This window comes from Toxotes jaculatrix, chromosome 21 (genome assembly GCF_017976425.1).
Source record: "Toxotes jaculatrix isolate fToxJac2 chromosome 21, fToxJac2.pri, whole genome shotgun sequence".
Taxonomy (NCBI): domain Eukaryota; kingdom Metazoa; phylum Chordata; class Actinopteri; family Toxotidae; genus Toxotes; species Toxotes jaculatrix.
The window spans coordinates 17828009-17849796 of NC_054414.1; the positions used below are offsets into that span (position 1 = coordinate 17828009).

The 21788-nt window shown below is 42.8% G+C and overlaps 1 protein-coding gene across 2 annotated transcripts in view; it reads right to left on the reverse strand.

The window, feature by feature from the left end:
• Window positions 1-1726: 1726 nt before the first annotated feature.
• thrab (thyroid hormone receptor alpha b) overlaps window positions 1727-21788 on the reverse strand; it is a 114846-nt gene continuing 94784 nt past the window's right edge. For both annotated transcript variants that reach the window (XM_041066533.1, XM_041066534.1), the window contains 6 exons: window positions 20293-20393; window positions 19308-19455; window positions 18775-18980; window positions 12543-12689; window positions 10247-10505; window positions 1727-9298 (listed from right to left, as the gene is read on the reverse strand). In XM_041066533.1, coding sequence (XP_040922467.1) covers window positions 9048-9298; window positions 10247-10505; window positions 12543-12689; window positions 18775-18980; window positions 19308-19455; window positions 20293-20393 — 1112 coding nt within the window. In that variant the 3' untranslated portion in view covers window positions 1727-9047. The remainder of the gene's footprint in view (window positions 9299-10246; window positions 10506-12542; window positions 12690-18774; window positions 18981-19307; window positions 19456-20292; window positions 20394-21788) is intronic.

The following is a 21788-nucleotide window of genomic DNA, read 5'->3' on the forward strand; positions in this document are numbered from 1 at the left end:
ATGCCAACCTTTCAGTACGTCACAAAGTTTAAGGGTCAGCACACTGAAATAGAACAGGCCTGTGGATTGAAGAACAAAGCCAGTTCCTCTGCCCCCCGAGGGTGGATGGTGCCCGGCTTGGATGGGAGCCACGTACTGCTATATGTACACCATGAGCCAACTAGGTGAGGGAGAGCTGAGTATTGCTGCTGGCACTTTGACCGTAAAGGGAGAAAGTGCAAAGACTAAGCTTTTACTGACGGAGTAGGGGCTGAATTTGCTTTTTTTTACACTCTGGCACGTGTTTATGGGAAAAGTCAAAATGTGATTTATTTAGGATGACATGCTCAAATTGGACTTTTCAAATTAAGTTAAGCTGGCCGGAGTAAAAAAAAAAAAAAAAAAAAAAAAAAAAAAGACAAAAAATGTAATTTTTGTGTTTTCACTGTGGTATGACAGCTCATTTCCAACAGGAGCAAAAGATAAAAAGGATGATAGCTATTAAATTAATGAGAAGTTAAAAGAAGCTAAAAAAATTTAATTTACAAAATGGTGTCACTGTCACACTGTTTTGAGATAATATGACAAAGCTTAGAGATGAGAAAATAAATATCTTCATGGTAAATCAAATTTATGAGACTGTGAGTCATACATTTGATTTTTTAAATCAAAATTCTGACATTCAGTTTCATCATTACTACAATTTGGTCAAAAACACGAGATAGTAATCACTTTCATAAAGTCAGAATCATGAGACTGAATCAAAAATCTTTTTCTTTTCACTCTGACAGCATCTCATCATTTTGATTTACCATGAGTGCTTTTTATTTTGGTCACCTCTAACATTTCATTTATTTTTTTCTTTTCCTGGAGGGAATGAGCTTCCATACGGTGCAGCACTAAACCCAAACAAAGACAACTCACAAACACTCAGAGCTAAACAAAGCCAACAGACAGACACATCACTCTCCCACCTCCACACATGAAGAAATATGCTTTCATTCAGGGTTAAGAAAGCAATGAGGGCATAATTCTTTATGGCTGAGGTATACTCAGGGTCCAATTTCTTTTTCTTTTTTTAACCTGGATGTTTACACCTTTTTATCCTGAAACTTGTCCAGGATCGAACACAGCACAGAAAAAAAGGTACACCGATGATTGTAAATTGAGAAGACAAAAAATAAAACATGAGCTAACAATGGTTTTTCATCTAAGGTTCATCATCATTTATTAGAAAATGTTCTTTTACCTGAGAGAATCCTTCAATAGCTTCCTTTACCCCAGTCACAAAAGGTGGTCTGTGTTTGTGTGTGTGCATGTGTGTGTATGTGTGTATGTGTGTGTGCGTGTGTGTGTCTGGAGTGGGTCTAGATGATGCTCTCATGGGTGGGCGCATTTTAAAAGCAAGCAGAAGATTATTATTTCCCTACAAATGTATAAAAAAGATCCAATGAGACGAGAAATTTGCCAAAAGGTTCACTCACTCACTTATTGCACTTCATTAAAAAATAATTGTAAACTTTATAATTAGTCATTAACTGTCTCTGCCTAAAGGCTGCAGCTCTGTTCTCGGGTTAAACTAATTTAAAAAACATTAAATGGTGCAAAAGGCATTTGGCTTGGGTGCAATTTATATTTTTTATCTTGTCACAATTATTACCACCAAAGATTCTTCCACTTATCGTGGGTTGGTTTGGGCCATTCAAAGTGCTTTTTTTCCTTTTAAGTGCTTTACGTACAAGTGATGGTCAGTTAGATGTTCATCTCCAGTGGGATGTTTTTTTTTTTTTCTTTTTTGAAAGATTTGTGACGACAAATCAGGTCAAATCCTTTCCTCACGTCTCAGAAGCAGAGGTAATGGGTTTAAGTAAACCTGCTCATGCGACGTGCATCCCACTGGTGGACATCAACCACCAAGAATAGTCTTTAACGTTACATTAACTTGGTCGCAGGATAGAAAAATTAAAGCTTCACACACATACTGCAGAAGGATTGAATTTAGGGGCTTGTCTAAATCTTGGGATTAGAGGCTTTGTGGCCTTAACATTCAACCCACCAAAACAATGAGAGCATCGCATCAAGTAGACGAAAATAGTACCCAAACTTCTCAACAACACACATATACATACACACACACCACTTTCTGAGCAGCTTACAAAAAGAACCAGCACATCTCGTTGAATCCTTATTCTCCACAACGTCCCCAGTTTCCTTCCTACTTGTCCTCTGGGACAGAGACTACGAAAGAGTTACCGACCCCGAGGACCGGCCAGTCAGCTGGGCTACAGGCCAGCTCACCCGGGCAGTCTGGGCCCTCGCCCACACAAAGTAGCAAGGGTCTTTAGGTCAAGCAAAGAACCTCTGGAATTCGAGCCGGGCCGAATTTGATTTCGTAAGCAAAACTGGCTCATTGTTGTCACACTGAGCTTGTAATTTGAAGGGAGTTGGAGGGAAATTGCATAGACATCTTGCTACTTGCATGTCTTCACAAACTCTACATTTGGCATGGAGGGGACCAAACACAACCATAAAACAAAAAAAAAAAAAGAAAAGAAAAGAAAAAACATCACAGACAATCTCCACCCTTGTCCAATGTGTCAACATGTGAGAATAAACCAGGATCATTATATCTATGGAGGGACGGGCTTACAGGCCCCACAAAGCCAGCCTTGAAAACCACGCTTCGCTTGTTGTGGTCTGGCAAAACTGGGTTTGCTCGAGTTAGTGGTGTCAATTTTGGGCACAACCAAAATTACTTTCAGCTTTAACTGGTGAGAGCTGAAAACCATTCTCTGTCAAAACTGTCATCGTCATCAAAGACCCCATTTACACCAATTAGCTATTATATATAGTTATATAAAAAAAAAGACTGAGAGATACATTCTGGCCAGATATTGTAAAGGTGGAAATGCATCTGTCTCTCCAAGTCTCCAAGACAGATACGTAATGTTTCCTCCTCCTAAGTAAAGCTCAGCCACGTACAGGGTCGGTCCCCTGTGATAACAGGTGCTAAAATTACACTGAAACTAGCCGCTGTTCTCCGTCATACAAATGAATCCATGTGTTTGTGATGGAGAGTTATTAGCTATGTGCTAACCCTTAATGTTGTAACTAAACTGCACAGATTATTCTTCTTTTGTCATTTTGGCAGCTTCTAACCAGCTTCAGGTGCATTAATTCCACCCTCTGGGCTGGAGCAGTGTGGTCCTGATTTGCAAATACCCCGAGGAAAACCAAGACGGAGGCAATAAGATTTTTCTGAACTGGCCAACAGAGATGAATATAAGTGGCTAAGTGTAAATGAAAAGACGCTTGGAATGATAAGTGTGAATGGGGCCTTTATAAGTTCCCAGCTGTCCAGGCGTTCTTGAATAGCGAGCTTGCGAGATTTTAAGGCTGGCTTCTGGGAGGCTGGCGGACAAATGGGGAAATCCAATTTGGACTTTTCCAACTATAATGTGGGTGTGCAGCAGCCAGGTTAGCTGACATCCGTGCCGAAAAAATAACTTGCTTATGTTCTTTTCATATCTCCCCCTTCCACCTCCCACTTTACTCACTAAGAAAAAAAAAAAAAAAAATCAACCACACTGCCCTCCTGACCTTCAGCCATTGTGGCTGCTGGCAACACTCACATCAATAGTTTGGAAGAACTGAATCTGATTCCACAGGTGAACACACACAACTCTAGGCATTCACGTCTAGCGTTGTGAGAATATGAGGGATACGAATCTATCTCTTTGAAAACAAGAGGAGGCACAGGGTATATGATTAATGTCACGGGGCACTTCTGAATATGGATCTGCATGCACGTGAGAGAGGGCACACATACAAAATGTAAGAAGCATTACACATTACTTTGCTTTTTTTTTTTTCCTCTTACATGACAGCGGGTTGGAGCGGTTACATTTAAATTGTTGCAATAAATCTCGAGTGTTGTATGTTTTTTGTATTTACATCCTTGGTTATGGCCAAAAATAAAAATGAAATGAAAATAAAATCAGAACAGAAAACATACAAAAATACACAACACAGTATTGCACCTTGCGGATGGGCAATATATATTCTCAGTTTTGTTGGTTGGTTGTTACCTCTATGTGACACCACTATCCTTTCTGCTGGTGTGTGGAAGTTAGGTTGTGGGTGCCAGGCTCAGGTCCAGCCCCCTCCTGTCAGCTACATTCATTACCATAAAACACTCAGCCATTACAAAAGTCTTAATCCCTCAGTCTCTGGGCCATTCACATTTTAGGTTTACCGTCTATAGACTGTGCCTTTAAGCTGGAGAAGTGCTCACATTAGCAGATGATCTCTAACATCTCACAACATGTTCTCATGTTCGTGTTGCATCTCCCATCATCCGAGAACCAAATCAATAAAACAGAGAGCACCAAAGCTTGAGGGAAGAGCCCTTTTGTAACTTCTACTGATGCGTACACACAAGCACATATTATCTTAACATATACATTTTTTTTTAATCTATATATGCATCTCTGAACTTTCACATGTGCCTGCAGAATATGACTCCTCCCAAGTTCCTTTGAGTTTTGTGTTGTGTGAGGTATGACAAGATTGTGTTTCAGTTTGTTTTTTTTTTTTGTTTTTTTTGTATTTTCAGTTTCTGTTGCATTATTTTTTCCTGTTTGTGTTTTTTTTTTCTCCAAAGTCGTATTTCATAAAAAAAGAAACGAAATATAAAAACAGAAATTCCTGTTTTGTTGGTTGTAAATTCCTCCTGATAAGAGGGGACGGACAACTGGACAGACACACAGACAAACAGATCAGTTGGCTTATCAACACAAACTATAGATGTGAAAAAGAAGTGAAATATTTTCTATGTTACACTGCACGCATGGTCAAAAAGTGACTACAGCTGTTTTTTTCCTCTTTTACACAGAGCAGTTTAAGCATCAGAAAACAAACAGAAAAATAAGAAAATGATAAAATGAAAAATCTCCAATAATTTTGTTCAGGAGTCTTTTTTTTTTTAAAGTCATCTCTTTTCATTTTGTTTTATGGATTTATAATCATTTCATATATCTTTTTTTTTCTTAATCTAAATCAGACTCAGAAGGTAAAGCAGCATTATAACCCCTACTGTCACACACACATACCCAGACAGCTCACGAGAACAAAGGATGTCAGTGTTTTTTTTTTGTTGTTGTTTTTTTTTACTCTTTTTCAGTTCTTTTACACAGACGTGTTGGAATTCCAAACCTGCATCTCTGGAATGGATCTTTTCCTGATCCTCACCATATGAAAGCTGGAGCTTATCCTTTTTTTGAGGGAGCTGAGGTGGGGGGAGGGGGCATTTGGGGTGGTCAGCTGGCATGGGAGCGGGGGCTCATGTGGGGCTGTTGTGGGAACTGAAGGGGAGACGGTGCATATTCCTACATCGCCATCTCCCCTTCCTCCGAGTGTTTGTTAACATTGTCTCTACAACCAGCCACATCACCCTCTCTCACCCATGTCAATGATGGCAGTGAGGGCTGAGGCCCTCAGCTTTTTGTTTCCTGTCCCACGTTCTCTTCTTCTCTCGCATCCTCACGTTCTCGCGCTCAAGTCCCTCGTTCCCGTCGCTGCTGCTTTGCCGTTCACATTCATTCGGTGGCGCCGCTCTAAAGGGCAGTTATGGCCAGCCTTGTCTCACAAGGGAGAGGCCTGGATCCCATTTGGTGTCAGTGATTCTGGGCCAAAGTGGGGGCAACCCACCCGGCGGTGAGTGGGTAAGATAGCTCGGGTGCTAAGGGAAGAGGACAGGGGGAGAGAGAATGACGAAGAAAGGGAGGCTGTTTGGAGGAGGGCTCCGAATTCGAAACGTCACTGGGCTGACTCTGCTGTAGGAAGGATGGTGGGACAATGGGCTCTACACGGAGAATGGGTAAGTGCTACGCAGCCCTCCCTACCCTTCTATGCAGGAATCTCTCTCCACCCCTGGTAAGAAGTGAGGGTTATGTGCTGTTGGTCTAATACTGACAACAAGAAGGTTTGGGGCTGAGCCCACTGCAACTGCCAGCCTCTGTTACACAGAGCAGGTCAGGATGCCCATTTAGGGCGAGGAGGAAACTAATGTGTGAGCCGACGAGGGACACCGGTTAAACTTTGATGAGTAAGGGCATAAAAAGGGAGGACCGTTGCAGTAGTGCAAAAACTCACACCAGCCTGGCTGGGCGGGGGCTGTCGTGATGGTGGTGGGGTGCAATTCAGTCTGAGCTAGGCTCAAGAAAGGGCACTGTCATGGGCTAGAGCAAGGTGGGGTGGGACAGGGCAGGTGATGGATCGCTGGAAGCGGTGAAGTGCACGAGGAAGGGATTCTTCTGAGAGTCAGACCAAACACTGCCATCGTGCCCCAAGGTGGTGCTCCAGTTCCTCTCTCCTACCAGAACTGCTCCAGATGTTTGAAGCAGTTAGGCTCGGCCATCTGTGACGGTTACCCACGATCCCTGCCACACGTTCCTCTGCTTAAGTACTTCTGTGGGGTGCACATTACCCATCCTGTACAAGTGCCCAGTACGAACTACTGCTTGGCATTGAATATAAAACAGATTTTCTTAGTCTCTTTTCTTTCATTCTCTTCTTTGTAAGAGTGGTAAACCCAGTTAGATCTGGCTTGGCCCCAGAATTGGAATGAACAGAGTGGGCTCTTATAATCAAATCAACATTCTCGAATGGTCATTTGGCTAATACATTATGATATCTGCCATGAGATATTACTGTTACAGTGGTGAGCACTGGTCATGTGCAATGAGACTTAAAGGGATGCTGAGTCGCCTCGGAAGAGGCTTCATTTCGGTCGAGAACATCCCGGGTTTCTGCGTCTAATGCACTGCCCATGCATGACACAAAGCTTATGTCCATGAAAATATTTACCAAGACTCAATGGCAGCGATCATAAGTGTACTGTGGAAGATCGCCACGATGCCGACAGAAACCGCCCTTTCTATGCATGCTAATTCTAACGGACGTTGCCACCACTGGTTCTCAGTTGCTCTGAGTTATCTACCCTCTGGCTACTCGCTTAGATAGACGTCAGCTGGGCTGCACATCCACACTTGTCCTTCGCCGCTTCTGTGAGTCGGTTTCTGTTTTGACAGAAACAAGTAAATCCAAATTTGAAAAGATGACACTTGGTCCCATAGAACAAAAAGAGATAACCCGAATGCGATGGGTACCATTCCCAGGACCGGGTGGAACCTTCCCGGGGCATGGCTGGCCCTCCTGTCTTCAGTGGTATTTCATTTCAACCAAGTGATAGCACTGAGGGTGTGTGTGTGTGCTGTGAGTGTTTTGTCTTTCCATGACTACAAGTGTGCACCTACGCAAAAATTATGCACATTTGTGTGTTAATCTACACATGCGCCAACTTGAATGGTGTATGTCTGTGTGTAGGCTGTGGGCAGCTGCCCTGTGTCCACAGAGGTGAGGTAGTGCCTGACACCACAGGGGCAGTATTGCTGCCCCAGCCTGGGGGTGTGTCCACATTGAGGTAAATGGTAGCCTTCTTGGCATTTGCCTGCTCTCAGTGACGCCCATGGTTAAAAAAAAAAGGCAAATGTGTATGGAAGCCTGGAGGGGCCACACTGAGCGGAGTCCGTGAGGAGAGGACTCTGTACAAACCCTGCAGGTTAGGGCTGTATATCAACACTGCCGTGCAGTGTGTACAGTAAAATGAGGCATTCACGTTACTCTGAGGTGATGTTGTGTGTTTTTATGTATGTGTTTGTGTGTGAGTGTGTGTGTGTGTGAGAGAGAGAGATGGAGAAGGAGAGAGAACGTGTGTGTCTGTGTGTGTAAGATGAGCGTAGTTGTCCTTCTGGTGGTTGCTGCTATCCAAACCCTGTCGGGAAGCTGGGTCTGGGAGATTTACTCCTGACCCCCGGCTCTGAATCTACCGTCCAGCTTTGAAATCTTGCTTTCTCCCTCTATCTCTGCTCCTCCCTCCTCTCAGCTTCCAAGTGTCTCCCTTCCTCCTCCCTTCTCTCCTTTTCTTTCTCTCTTGTCCTCATTGTAGAAACTCCTTGGAGAGAGAAGGTCTTAATTGTCATTCATAAGACGCTAGGTTGCTGGCACAAGTGGCGCAAGCAATGACTAGGCAAGTCTGCTCATATGTGTGTGTGTGTCTGTGTGTGTGTGCATGCACTGTATGTCACAGGAGCCGGTCCAATGACAAAAATGAAGGTAGATATGGAGCCATGGTCTGCACGTTTTTTTTCAAAGATAGACAACACAATTTCATAAAACTGGAGTAGCCTTATATAAATATAGCACCGGTTTCACTGGGATCTAAGAAGAAGAAGAAGAAGAAGAAGCTCCAAAAACAGCTGTAACGGCTCAGATTGAGTTGAGAAATTTATAATAACTAGGTCTGGTAGCTTTACTACAGCCATTACACACCAGAGTAATAAAGCATCTACTGAAATTTCAGTGTGCAGTGTTTGCTGACTGCGTGCGCCTGCATGAGTGTGAGTGATAATATGTCACCGTTGACCATATTTTCTGAATTACTGCCTTAACACGTATTCAGAAATAATACTGAGAGGTGCTGGGCAGCTTTGAAGCCGGAGACACGGGCTTCAAAACGTGTAAATCTGTGACCGCTACAAAGAACCAGAGAGGGGGAACGAACCCCTGCAAAGAGTGCTGCTCTGAAGAACTGAGGTGGAACAGGCTGTGGCTGTGTGTGTCTGTGTGTGTCTGTGTGTGTTGTGTGTATCTGTGTGCGTGTCTTGGCAAATGGCTACAACTCTTGCTAGATAAGACATCATGCTCAGACAGAAGGGCCCCCACACGGATTTTAAAACAGGGGTAAGTAAAAGGAGGAGAAAGAGGTGGAGGAGAGGGTGTTCAAAAAACAAAACCCTCTGTTTGCTTGACTCTCCTGTTGCTGGTGTGTTGTTCCTGTTATTGTTGTTTCCAGTTTTTAAACCACATATTGTAAATGTGATATCGGAGAAATGCAGATTCCTGCCGAGAGGACTCTCCCTCCATCCTTCCCCTATAAAAATGATGGCCCTTCCCATCTCCCAGTTTGCCCCAACTTCCTCTTCCCTTTGCGTGGTGGCAACTGTGTTTCACACCTCCTGGTCCTCGAAGACCTCCAGGAAGAGCGGAGGGAAGAGTTCGTTGGGACACTCCACCTTCATGTGAAGGAAGCGGCTGGCGTGGCATGCCCCGATCATCCGCAGGTCCGTCACCTTCATCAGGAGCTTCGGCCAGAAGTGGGGAATGTTGTGCTTGCGGTAGTTGATGTAGTGCTCAAATGCCAGCAGGTAGGTCTCCTGGCACTTCTCGATCTTGTCCACGCAGGTCAGGCCAGAGCGGTCTGCGGGAAGCAGAGGAGTGGGTGAGGTGAAGGTGACAGGAAGAGTAAAGCGCAGAGGGAAACAGGAAGAAGAAAGACAGGAAGGAGGGAGGGCATTTGAAAACGAGTGTATAAGCAACCACCGACTCTGTAATCCTGACTACGTGACAGAATTCAGGCAGGAAATTTTGACTGTGACTCAGCTCAGTGAACATGTTCATTTGTTATCAAGGACCATTCCCACTGGGAAATACTGTATGTACAGTTAGGACAGGGGCTGAGCCCTGGCACCATGTTTCTGACACCAGCATCAAATGTACATAAATGAGTCTATTTCACCTTTCTAAGTAATAAATGTATTTAATATTCAAAACCTCATTAGGGAAAAAACACGAACATTTTTTTCTCAACTCAAATTGTATGAAATTATTAAAATGGAAGAATGGTCTCTTAACATAATATAAATACATTAATTTTCACAAATGAGGTTATGCATCTATGAATTGTTTCACTGCTTTTCTTGCACGAGGCTGCACGTCCTCTCTTTATCTGCATCCTATTATTTTAAAACCTGGAGCATATTATGTGACGTATGTCCTCAGTCCACAGAAACGTCTCAGTCTCACGTTAAGAGTTTTTACAATGAGCAAACTGGGAGTTAAGGCTTTTTAATCACATTTAGGATGAGCTTTAGATTTCCTCCTTTCAGCGCTGAGTATGTATGTGGACTTTTATCTTCAGGCCATAATTAAATTTTGATTCACAATAGGCTGCAATATACACTGCGTATAGCAGTGGGTAATGAATAGGAATATGGACTGTCATAGAACCGTGTCTCCAAGGGCAAAGAAGGCTGCAATTTACATTTACATTACATTAAGCTCACAGACTCATAGTCTACTGATGTTATACGCTGTCAGTGCAGAGTAAAGTTTTAGAAAAGACACGAGTCCTTAAACCAGTAACAACCTGAGCTCATGAGCAGCACGGCCTGCAGCAGCGCCACCTCCGTGTCGTCCAGGTTGAACTGTGCCAGGCTCTTGCCCAGATCGAAGATGGCGTCCGACACCACGCCCAGCCCGCCGTTCTTCAGCTGCTCACGCTTCACAGCCATCTCCCCGCTCAGCGTCAGCGTCTCGCTGTCGGGGTCGTAGCGCATGGCGGCTCGCAGCGACATGATCTCCATGCAGCAGCCCTTCAACAGGATGATCTGGTCTTCACAAGGCAGCTGGAGAACAAAGGGGTGTTTTTCATGTTTAATGGTGATTTAATTACATAAACATTTATGTTTAAACAATTCGCGTACTGCACATAATTCAACCTACTGAGGTAGTAAAAAACAGAACGGTCTTTACAAGAAGGACATTATGGCAGATAATTTGACCTAAATGAAAAGTAATGTAATCACCACTTCCTCTGTCATTTTAAAGCTAATGCTACTGTTATGGATGAAAAAGGCTCAGCGAAGGGTTAGTGAATCTGTTTCCTATTGAATCTTGCTTCTGATTCTTGTATTATATTTATTAACTCAATTTGAACAGTGATTTTCAAAAACAGTATTATTGCTTTCACATAAAAACAACAATCAACAATCAAAACATAAAGTCTAGAAAAAGGAAATGTTTTTTGTTGCATATTTGAAACCAGCTCAGATGCAGAAGCAGCTCTTGACACTCAGCTTTATAAAGTTTGCTGCGTTGCCTTATTCCCAGATTTAAACCACCGACTTGGTGAGAAGCCAAACTGAAATAAACCAGAACGATTCTTGAAAGAGGGATTCAGTACAGAAAACTGCTGGCAGAGAGGAATCCGAACAGGAAGAAGGGAAAGGTCGGAAAAAGAGGCGGACATTTTCTTTTTTCCCACTGATGAACACAGATTATGACTAATACACTCTAATTTACATGGATATTAGAATCTCTGGGTTAAAACCCATTTGATTAAATCTACAGACTCTGGTGTGCTGAATGAAATCTCACCTTAATGTAAGCTTGTGACTTATTTCATATATTCTGCTCTTGAGTGCTGAGTGGATTAATTGGCATTCATTGGCTTGATTTGTCTCGTAGATTCATACCTGGGGGGGGAGCGCTTTAAGTAAATGCTTATAATGCAATTACTGCTGCATCACTTGGTAAATTGAAAGCAACAGATTCATTTTTAGTGGTTCAGTGAGCGCGGGCTTTGTTTCTGTGCATTCTTATCAGTAATTCACTGAAGTCGCACGAACACGTCTCATGTAGGGTAAACAGGTTTTCTCCCTCCACCTCTTTCATCAGATTAAAAAGACTTCTTTCAAAACGTAATCTATTGTGTTGTGAATGAAAGATAACATATTAAACACGATGACTGATTATCTGTTTCAGTGTCTAGAATACTAAAACGCTCCGTCCTGATCTTCGTCTCTGAAATTAATAGACCATCCAGCAGCAATATGAGGAATTTGATTTGAATGGTAGGATCCATCGTAAAAGTAAGATTTATGTAATAACAGAACAATCTGAACAAAATATACTTTATAATATCCTGATTGAAAAAGTGAAGACTTTCAGTCTGTGATTAATATTCTCAAACACAGCAACAGATTACAATTACACCTTTTCCTCTGCTGTAATTCATTACACTCCCACACACAGCTTTTTCTAACACACACACACACACACACACACACACACACACACACACACACACACACACACACACACACACACACACACACACACACACACACACAGCAGCTGTCCCACTAGACAATAACTCAGCTACACTGATAATTGTCCAATCACAGAAGGTCTCATTACAGGCAGCAGAGACAAGAAACATGATTACATGTTGCTAATTAAGGCAAAGCAAACAGGAGCAGAAGTGCCTCTGATTGTCAGCACCAACAAACGCACTTTCTGCTGTTATTTTTCCAGGTATACATCCACCAAGTAAATGATCGGCATGTTGGCCTGTGCGTTGGACTTTATCTGATTTTCATGAGACTTAAATTTGTGAGATTTCTATTGACACATTTGTGTGTGTTTTTTTTTTTTTGACAGTTTACTGTTACGCTGTAAGTACAGGCGATAACTCACACGCCACATGTTGTTGTGGTCTTTCTCAGACTGAGGAACTACTCATTCTACTCGACAAATTGACCTCCTAAATCACACATTTCCTCTATAAAGCCTGGCTGTGCCTGCTGTGTGTTTTGGGCTGTTCACTCTGTCAGACTCCCCCACTCGCCCTTTGCTCCTTCAGACCATTAACCACCACTCACCTCAGAGAACATGGGCAGTTTTTTGGCAAAGTCGACGACACGGGTGATGGCAGGAGTGATGATCTTGGTGAACTCGCTGAAGGCCTCCAGGTCCACCTTGTCTCCGTCTGATGTGGGGGCAACCGGGGACTGGCCAATTTTGTCTGGCTACATGGGAAAACAAATGCGAGGGGCTGATTAGAAAACGAAAACAGAGCTGAGAGAAGGAGAGCAGAGCTGGCCAAGTCTGATCTGCACAGGACCACTGAACCTTTACTATACAACAACAGAGTATGTTAGCACAAGCTATAGTTGGAGTAAGGGTGTGTCCTTAGAGCTGAAATACAAAAGCACAAAAGGATGAAATAAGATTATAGAGGAATCGATAAGACTGTTGTGGTGCTTGGAGTAAAATATAGAGGAGGAAGCAACATAGTTTTAAACGGGTTTATACCCTTTATGCTCCCTTTACAGAGTGCTCACTTGCCTTGGGAGACAAATGAAAACCAATTTATCAGATAAGGACAGAAGATTGTTCTGTGTGTGAAAGGAACAGGACATGTCACCAGACAGATAGTGCTTACTTAGTGGAGGACTGCAGTGGGGAACTACAAATCAGTAATACATATGTTTACACAGTTGTGTGAATCGAGGCTGTGACTATTGTTTCACGCTCCAGTGAATAAAGCGTGCGTCAAGGCGGTAGTCATTTATTCAGGCCTGGCTTCAACAATAAACGGGATGAGATAAAAGTGCAGGAATAATCACCTCACACAAAGAACCATCGGTCATAATCCTGAAGGAAATGGATTACGTACGTCAGAGTGAACTTAGCCAGCTCACTGCTGTGCAGCTGAGAGCTGAGCAATTATGGAAAATTTTAATAATTGTAATAATAACTTTGACGGACTGCAACACGAGAGTCAAAACAAAGAAGTGGTTTCACTGATGGAGGTCAGTGGCATTTTTCACTCTCACACACACACACACACACACACACACACACACACACACACACATATATATATATAAATAAAATAGCTCACCGGACTGAGAGAGCAGCTGAGGTTCAGGGCTGCTGAACGCATGCTACTCTCTCAAGCAGAGAAACTTCAAAACAAGCCACGAGACAGAAGCAGTGCAGGTTCAGCTGCGTGTCACGGGTCACAACTGGCACAGATGATAGAAATGAATATGGAGTCTTGAACACATTTTCTCACTTATATCCACTGGCATCTACCCAGGAAGATAGTTTTGGTTTTATTTGTCCAGCTTTTGAGACATCCAAGGTTTCTGCCACAACCCCAAAGCAGCTGAGGTGCTGACAGAACTGAAAAATGCTAACAGCTATCTTTAAATGAAAAGTGTGTTTAGCTGTCCTTCAATGGTGTTTGTGATTTCATGATAAATTGTTGCTGCAGCTTTGACGCTTTCACGGGCCAGTTAATACACAGGCAAATAGAAAAATGTGCGCAACTATGTTGTACATGGGTGTTTATCTTAGGCCTGTGGAGCTTCATACATGCTGTCTCATAGACTAATGTGATTTTCCTGGAAATGTTAATGTTTGTTTAACTGCATGACCATCTGGGTGGCATCGGGGGACACAGGGAGCTATATCCACAGAGCTGGCGAGGGATTACGTCTTTGTTGCCGCACACACTGGCACTTATAGACAAAAGAAACAACTTACGAACTGTGCCATAAGAGACAAACAAGATATTTGGACTTTGACATGAGCCTTTGTGAACTTGGGGAATTATTGCAATCTCTACACAGAGAGAAGAAATGGGAAAAAAAAAACAACTTTTTACTGCAGTCTCATCTGTTATGTGGTGAGCTTCAACTGCTGACCTTTTATCAGATGGATTAGTTCTGCAGAGTTTGTTCCAGTAGAGCTGCAGAAGAGAAATGAGGTCCATATATGTTTTAATCTGGCTGATCTAAATGGACTGTCTCGTCAGGGTGTGGTGAACTGTGCTTCTGGGTCACGCTTTATGTGATTAAGATGCATTTTAAGTTAATAAAGTTGGTTGTACCATGCGTTTTGTTTTCAAATTACTTTTGGCAGAAAATATCACAGAGCAATAAGGGTAGTTTTACTGATGGGCTGCTCAGTACAGTATAAATCGAAAAACTTTACAAATCACTGAGATTTCTCATTTCCAAACCTTCACCTTTAATGTAAATATTCTCCAAGCAAGTTTAAGACACTGAAACCAACTTGTTGTAATGATGTGCTCAAATACGCTGTACAGTGAACAACATGACAACACAATACGATCACCACATGAGCGCACATCTGCAGGTATGTAGTGGCAGTAAGATGTTTCTGAACGTCTAACTCTGAATGTCTGAGTTCAACCAAAACCTTGTGCTCTGCATGCACTGAATTCCAGTTATTTCTGTTTCTTATTGTTAGGATTTAGTGTAATTCACTTTCTGTCTGAACAAGCTGGGCAGCACATTTGAAGCCAGCCAGATGAGCCGTCCTCTTTGGTTAGTTTTGCTGAGACCAACCGCAAATGACCGTGGGTAAAGTCTGTAAGTTCACGACCTATCGAAAATAGGAGATTTGTTTGACTTGAAAGGCTGCCAGTCGGGTTTATGCTTCACTTGGCCTGGAAAACTAAATAGAGGACTTGGAGCGTAAAGTGTGGAATGACCTTTACTAGAAAGATCGTAGGGACTAAAGGACAGTGACAGATCATCCTGTAGATTAGTAAATGTAAGTGAATTAGCAATTTTGAAGTCATCCTTGATGATTTGTATGATCAGGTGTGTTGCAGATATAACTCAGGAAAAAGAGCCTGAACACTGACAAAAAAACTATTTATTCCACATGCACGTGGAATCAATCAATTCTTCTGCACCTGAGGAGCCTGTTTTATTTTTTTGTGAGTGTGTGTCCATGTTTCTCCGTGAGCTGGGATTGTTGATCTTGGCTACGAACACCTGACACTGCATCTTTCTTGGATTCAAGGATGCAAATCCTTACAGAGCTGTTTATATGTTTCACATTTTCCTACAAACACAGGTAAGTACATCAATATGCACACTGACACACACACACTTACACACACACAAGAAGAGATGCATCTTATGTACTTTGTTTATTGTCTGGAATCTTGTTTGTTGATTACTTTTATATTAATCACACACAGGATGCCATCTGTTTTCTTGTTTAGAGGATTGTTGCCTCAGAGAATTAACTAAGAATTTCAATGTATTTTTAATGTAATAAGCAACCAAACAACTGGGACTATTTCCAGACATGCTGGTACACACACACATCTGTATGCACTGAATGTGCTCTCCTAGATTCTGTGTCCAGATGCCAGACCACAGAGTGGGAGAGAGAGAACACTAACTCAGGCCAGTGTGTGTGCTTGCACATCTAAACGCTCAGTTATCTACACAATGGGCGAGATGCACAAGTGAAGCAAGTTTCAACACAGTGTTGTTGTGACTATTCAGCGTCAACAGACCATCATTTCAGAGTCAGTGTGATTCCCAAAACTGTTCCTGACCAGGTTCTTTCCTTCATGAGGAGTTAACAGAATGTGTGTGACGTAAACAGGATCCAGAAATGTCATGAATCACTGAGCTACGTGATGTTTGATAGTCTGTAGGGACAGAAACTCTTTGCATCCTTTTAACATTTGAATTCACATCTCAAATTTTTTAACCGTTGTTCTTTCATCAATCAATCAAACAGTCTACTGATGGTATTTATTTAATGTATATTTACAATCCTGATATAAACATATCCGCAGTACACTGACCGACTTCACCTGCTGCCTCCTTCTTCTAAAACGCCGCAGCCTTTGGCTTGACCGGACGCCGAGCTCAATCAGTGCATCATTCCACAAAGTCATCCATGAGCGGATACTCATCGTCCGTGGGCTGAAGTACAGTGTGTGAGGAGCTGTGTCACTGCTGCTGTTTTATGGCTGCCATCCCCACAGGGCTGAATTGGCTCATCCGGGTGCTCACCATGTAAATTTGAATATTCAGGGTTCAGTGGCTTCGGCCTCTAGAGCCCCATTAGAGGGTGAAGCCTGTGTGAAATAGAACTGTTTATCCTTTTCGATGAACCAAGCTCAGGCCTAAAATTTACAGTAGTTCACAGGGGCGAGGCTTATTTTGTAAACCCTGCTCTACAGACAGGCTTCGTACAGGTTTGCAGGGTTTATAAAAATATGTTTCTTAACCTAAATTCTCATACTAACCTTAACATGCTCACTTAACTAAAGTGTCTTGAAGCATGAAGAAGTGGGGACTTGACAAAATGAACTGACTTCACTAAAAAAACAAAGAAAAAAAACAACACACAAAATAAAATAAATAAAATTGTTCTTCAAATGTTTCTCCTCTCTTTAAAGAAAATCTTTCACATCTCCTGCGCTTGAAGCTTTACACCTCCTCACCTACGTAATCCCCATATGGCCTGCTTCCCATCACACCCGGCCGCATCCTTCTTGCTGCCTAGCAACTCCCTCCACAATACTTCCCACCACACCCCGAGTGCTTTCAAACCCTCTCCAGATGAACGCCCCCTCATTTGTCTCATCTAACACCCATCTACACCTCACAGGTCGCTGGTGCAGAAATCTTTGTAGATAAATCCCCCTTGATTTGACCACGGGCTCTGGTCCAGTCAAACTGTTAACGATCACTTAAAACTCTGTAAGCACCTCAGATAATCCTGAGCCCAAACATGAGGTCAGTGTCTGTGTCCTTGTGTGTGACAGAGGGAAGACTGATACTAGGCAGGGACCCTCTGACAGGGCTGTTCAGGATAAAACTGAGCAGCACTGCAGAGGAAGACAGTGTGAGAGAGAGAAACCCCGCCTGCCAACATGCCTGCCAACATGCAGATGAGCGCTCTTGACTGAGGATTTGCCTTGGCTGAGATAAGCAGGAAGCTCGCTGAAAACAGACGAGCAAAACAGAGGGGAAAGTAAGGGTAGACACTGAGGGACAGCAAGAGATGAAACAAAGAAATGAAGACGGGAAAGAGATTAAAGCAAAAGGAGAGACTCGAGGTGTGAATAAAAACTATGAAGGGAATTAGTTCTGGTTAAGAGCCCAGAAGGATTAGAATGAATAAACCCCCCAAATGCTAGAGAGAGCTGAGGAATAAAGACAGAGGCAGAGAGAGACAGAAACAGACAGCAGGGAATACAGAGCGATCAAGTCATAAAGAGCTACTGTGACAGTCATTCACAAGAGGAAAGAGACTCAGCTCACCCAGATAAAATGAAACCCGTATCATTTCCGACTTCAGTGTGCGTGTTTGTGTGAGAACATAATCCATATTGTCCTGTCGTTAGGTTCTGATGTGGCTCAAACAGCACTTTTTTTTTCCAACGTGCCTTAAAAAGGGTTAATATTACTGAAAAGTCAATGTTACTGCGACTTTTCAGAAAGAAACTTCTGAATGTCTGGTTATATTTTTACTGCTGTTCTCAGAACACACTTTGTGCCACACAAACATAATTTTAGCATCCGATCTGTGCTTTTTATTGTTTTTGCACGGTGTCATTTATAAAGAATGTTCAGGATAATTCTGGTTTGTTATAACGTATTTCTGCACTTATGGTCATTGCTTCTATCAGATATTAAACACTGCACTCAGCAAACAAACTGCTGTTATCGGAGAAGACTCCACTTTGTGAAAAAGAGGCCAAATAAGGCAAAAAAACACAAGCCGTCAACAAACCAAACAAACCCTTGGGTTAACCACAGTTATTCGCAAGAGAAAACAAAGCTGAAGAGTAAAATTATTTTCCATACTACTGTCCTATTACTTCTATTTTCCATAGTAATGGCCCAGACCATACTTCTGCACACACGGTTTTCTTGCACAATGCGAGATTATAAGTGACACTTCAAATGCTCTCGCTTTCTGTTTCACCTCCACATTAAGTGGTTAAGATGGAGTAATCTGTTTAAACTGCTGGCTTGTTTACAAGTCGTCTCATCGTCTCACTGCTCGTTTCTTGTCCTGCCAGACTTCTGTTGTAATGATGTCGCCCTGTTTCCAGAGTTTGGCAGGTACTTTAGTGGGTGCAATGTTCTGATCACAGGTAGAAACGATAGCTAGAAAAACAAGACCCGAGTTCTAATAAACTTGAAATATCACCATGTATTTGTTTGAACAACACAACACGTTTTTACGCAGATGCACTCTCGGGCTATTGCAGTGATATGGTGACAACAAAAAAATGTATTGATGACTTCTTCTTACCAGGAATTTGCGCTTCTGTTTCCACTGTGCGCCCTGAGCGTTGGTGTGTCGATGGGCCTCCGTCACCAGGCGGATCAGCTCCCACTCGGACCCGGTGGGCTCTGGACGGTTCTGGAGGGACTTCACCATCTCCTCCTTCTTGCGTCGCTCCCTGTTCTCCTCAATCAGACGCCGTTTAGCCACCCGCTTTGAGTCATCCAGCACCACTGGGAGGAGATGGAGGAAGGCAGGGGAGGTGAAAAAAAAAAGAGCCATAGCAAGAGAGAGCGCCAAGGAAAAGAGGTCTGCAATTAGTCTGCATGTTACCTACAGTTTGCAGCTTCTATATAAAGTTTCTGAACAAACTCTCTTATATAAAGTACGACTACATCACTACTTATCCTACAATAATTTGCAAATCCTCAAACATAAAGAGCAGCAATAAGCGAGACTTCTAATCCCAGTTACATCTGAAGGTGCACTGATGTACGTGTTCTCTTTTTGTGAGTGAGCTCATTTGCTTGTGTATACATGAGTGGAAGTGCAGCACTCACAGTCCATGGCCATGCCCACTGCAATACACTTCTTGAAGCGGCAGAGCTGACACTGGTTGCGGGTGATCTTGTCGATGATGCAGCAGCAGTCGTACTTACAGGAGTAGGTGGGGTGGAGGTTCTTTTGAATGGTCCTACGGAAGAAACCCTGCAGGTAGATGGAGAGGGAGAGATGGATGAATGGATGTCACGGGCAGAGAGAGAACGTCAGGGACAGTTGAAGACAGAAAGGGAAGAATATAGAGGGTTTACGGAGGATAAAAGGGCAAGATGAGTGAGCAGGAGGTTGATTATGAATCACAGAGATTGGCACGATAAGGGGAGGCAGAAATGAAAGTATCAGGGACAAAGACAACAAGAAGGCAGAGAAAAGAAAGAATAAAAAGTCTAACACATACTGCCGCTTATTACAGTTTGAAAGGCAGACAGGCAGGGAGACATTTTAATTAGCATTACTGCTTATTCTCTGTGTGATAAAACTAATTAAGAAAAAAAAAAGATCTTTAATCTAGAATTGAATCTAATTTGTTGTGTGCTTGACTCATTTCCAAATCTGCCACAATTTGTGTAAATGTTAACACCCAAGTGTTAAAATCTCTGCGAGGCAACAGTGTGGGAGTGAAATGAACAAATCATAGATGGAAATAAAATTTCTATCCATAAAATAAGCCTAAATATCGCGACTGGATTACTTGATTAAAGGTGAAGGAGTGAAGATACCTGTGTGTTTGACTGCACACAGGCCAAAATAAATCCAGGCAGATATTATATTAATCATACATCAAACATATTTCCCACTAAGTTTAATCACAGTCCCTTCGGTGGTGCCTTAGATATCATGGTCATAGATGAAAAAAACTGATGAACAGTAAGAACAGAAACAGATCACACACCCGATAAACAGCAAGGAGGACAAATGATTCAAAGCTGAACCTGATGTGTCAGACAGACTACTGTGTGTGTGTGTGCGTGTGCGTGTGTGTACCTTGCAGCCCTCGCATGTAATGCAGCGGTAGTGGTAACCTGTGGCCTTGTCGCCACACACCACACATGGCTCATCCTTTTCGAGGTAGCTGGGGATGTACCCTGAAACACAGAGACACAGGAGCAAAATAAAGTTAGGCAGAGAAACATTACACATCTTTTATCAGTGAAGATGTTCTGGACAAGCCTCCTGTGCCCATCACAGCAGTAATCCAGTAATTCTACCACACTCACACATTAGAAACACACAAAATGCTAATTTTTCATGTTTAACTCAAACCTCAAATAAGTGTGGTCACAACATTACAGACTGGGCTTTTAACCAAAAATAAATAAGCTGCAATTATCGTATGGTTTTGTGTTGGGCCGGCTGATCTTCGTTTACAGTCATTGGATTGTTCCCTCTCTCTCTAACACTCTTACTCGCTCTGCAGCCTTTCCTCTGTTTTAACTTGGGAATGGGACAGTTTGTTCTTTTTCCATATTGCCTGCAAAGCCAGTGAGACTGAGGGAGCGAGCGCAGAGACACAGGAAATAGCAGATTTCCAGCCATTTCATATGAAATATAGCTAAGACAGTGGGAGGGGGAGGAGATGGTACACTGCAAGTCACAAATAAATGCACAAGTGTGGGTGTTTAAGGCCCAACACACACACACACACACACACACACACACACTGAGCCACTGGCAAATCTTTGCACTAGGGACATACATGTATGTGATGTTCCCATGACATACGTGATTGTGTGTGTGTGTGTGTGTTTGTGTGCGTGAGTGTGTGTGTGTGTGTGTACCAAGGCGTGGTGAGAGCTGTGACTGGCAGTGTCAGTTGGGCTCTGCCTTTTGGCTTTGTTACAGACTTTATAGGAGGAGGGGACAGGCAGGCAGAGGATGGTGGGAAAGAGAGAGGAAAGAAGAGGAGAAGCAGAGACGAGGGAGAGTGATAAAGGGGCACAAGTGGCATTTCAGCCAAATTGATTTTTACATATTGTTGAAAAGCTCTTGAGTTCTTTGTGTTGATAAGGAAAATCTATCAGGAAGCTTAATAAGAATTTAGACAGAGAGTAAAAAATAATAATAATAATAAAAGAGCGGTTAAAAGTTGTTAAAACTTAAGTAAAATATGGAGAGAAAAGCACAAAAGTACATTTGGTAATGAAAATAGTGAAAGAAAAGGACCCTCAATCTTTGACAGAGGAAAAAAAGAGCAAAGTGCAGCCAGCAGAACCTAAAAAAAACAACAAAACACTAAATGGGGGAAGACAAAGGAGGAGAAGAGCTGGAGAAAGAGGAGTAAACAGGCCAACTAAAAGATAACAAGGACATCAGAGAATGATCATATAGGAAAAATGTCAGCTCCACTGTGCTGGCAGGGCAAGCAGCAGCAGCAGCAGCCGGATCCTGAGCCAGTCTGCTGTGGCTGTGTTAGGAAGCCAAGCCCAAAATCAATACCGCTGCAGCTCTCTGGCTCCCATGACGGCTCCCCTCCCATGCAA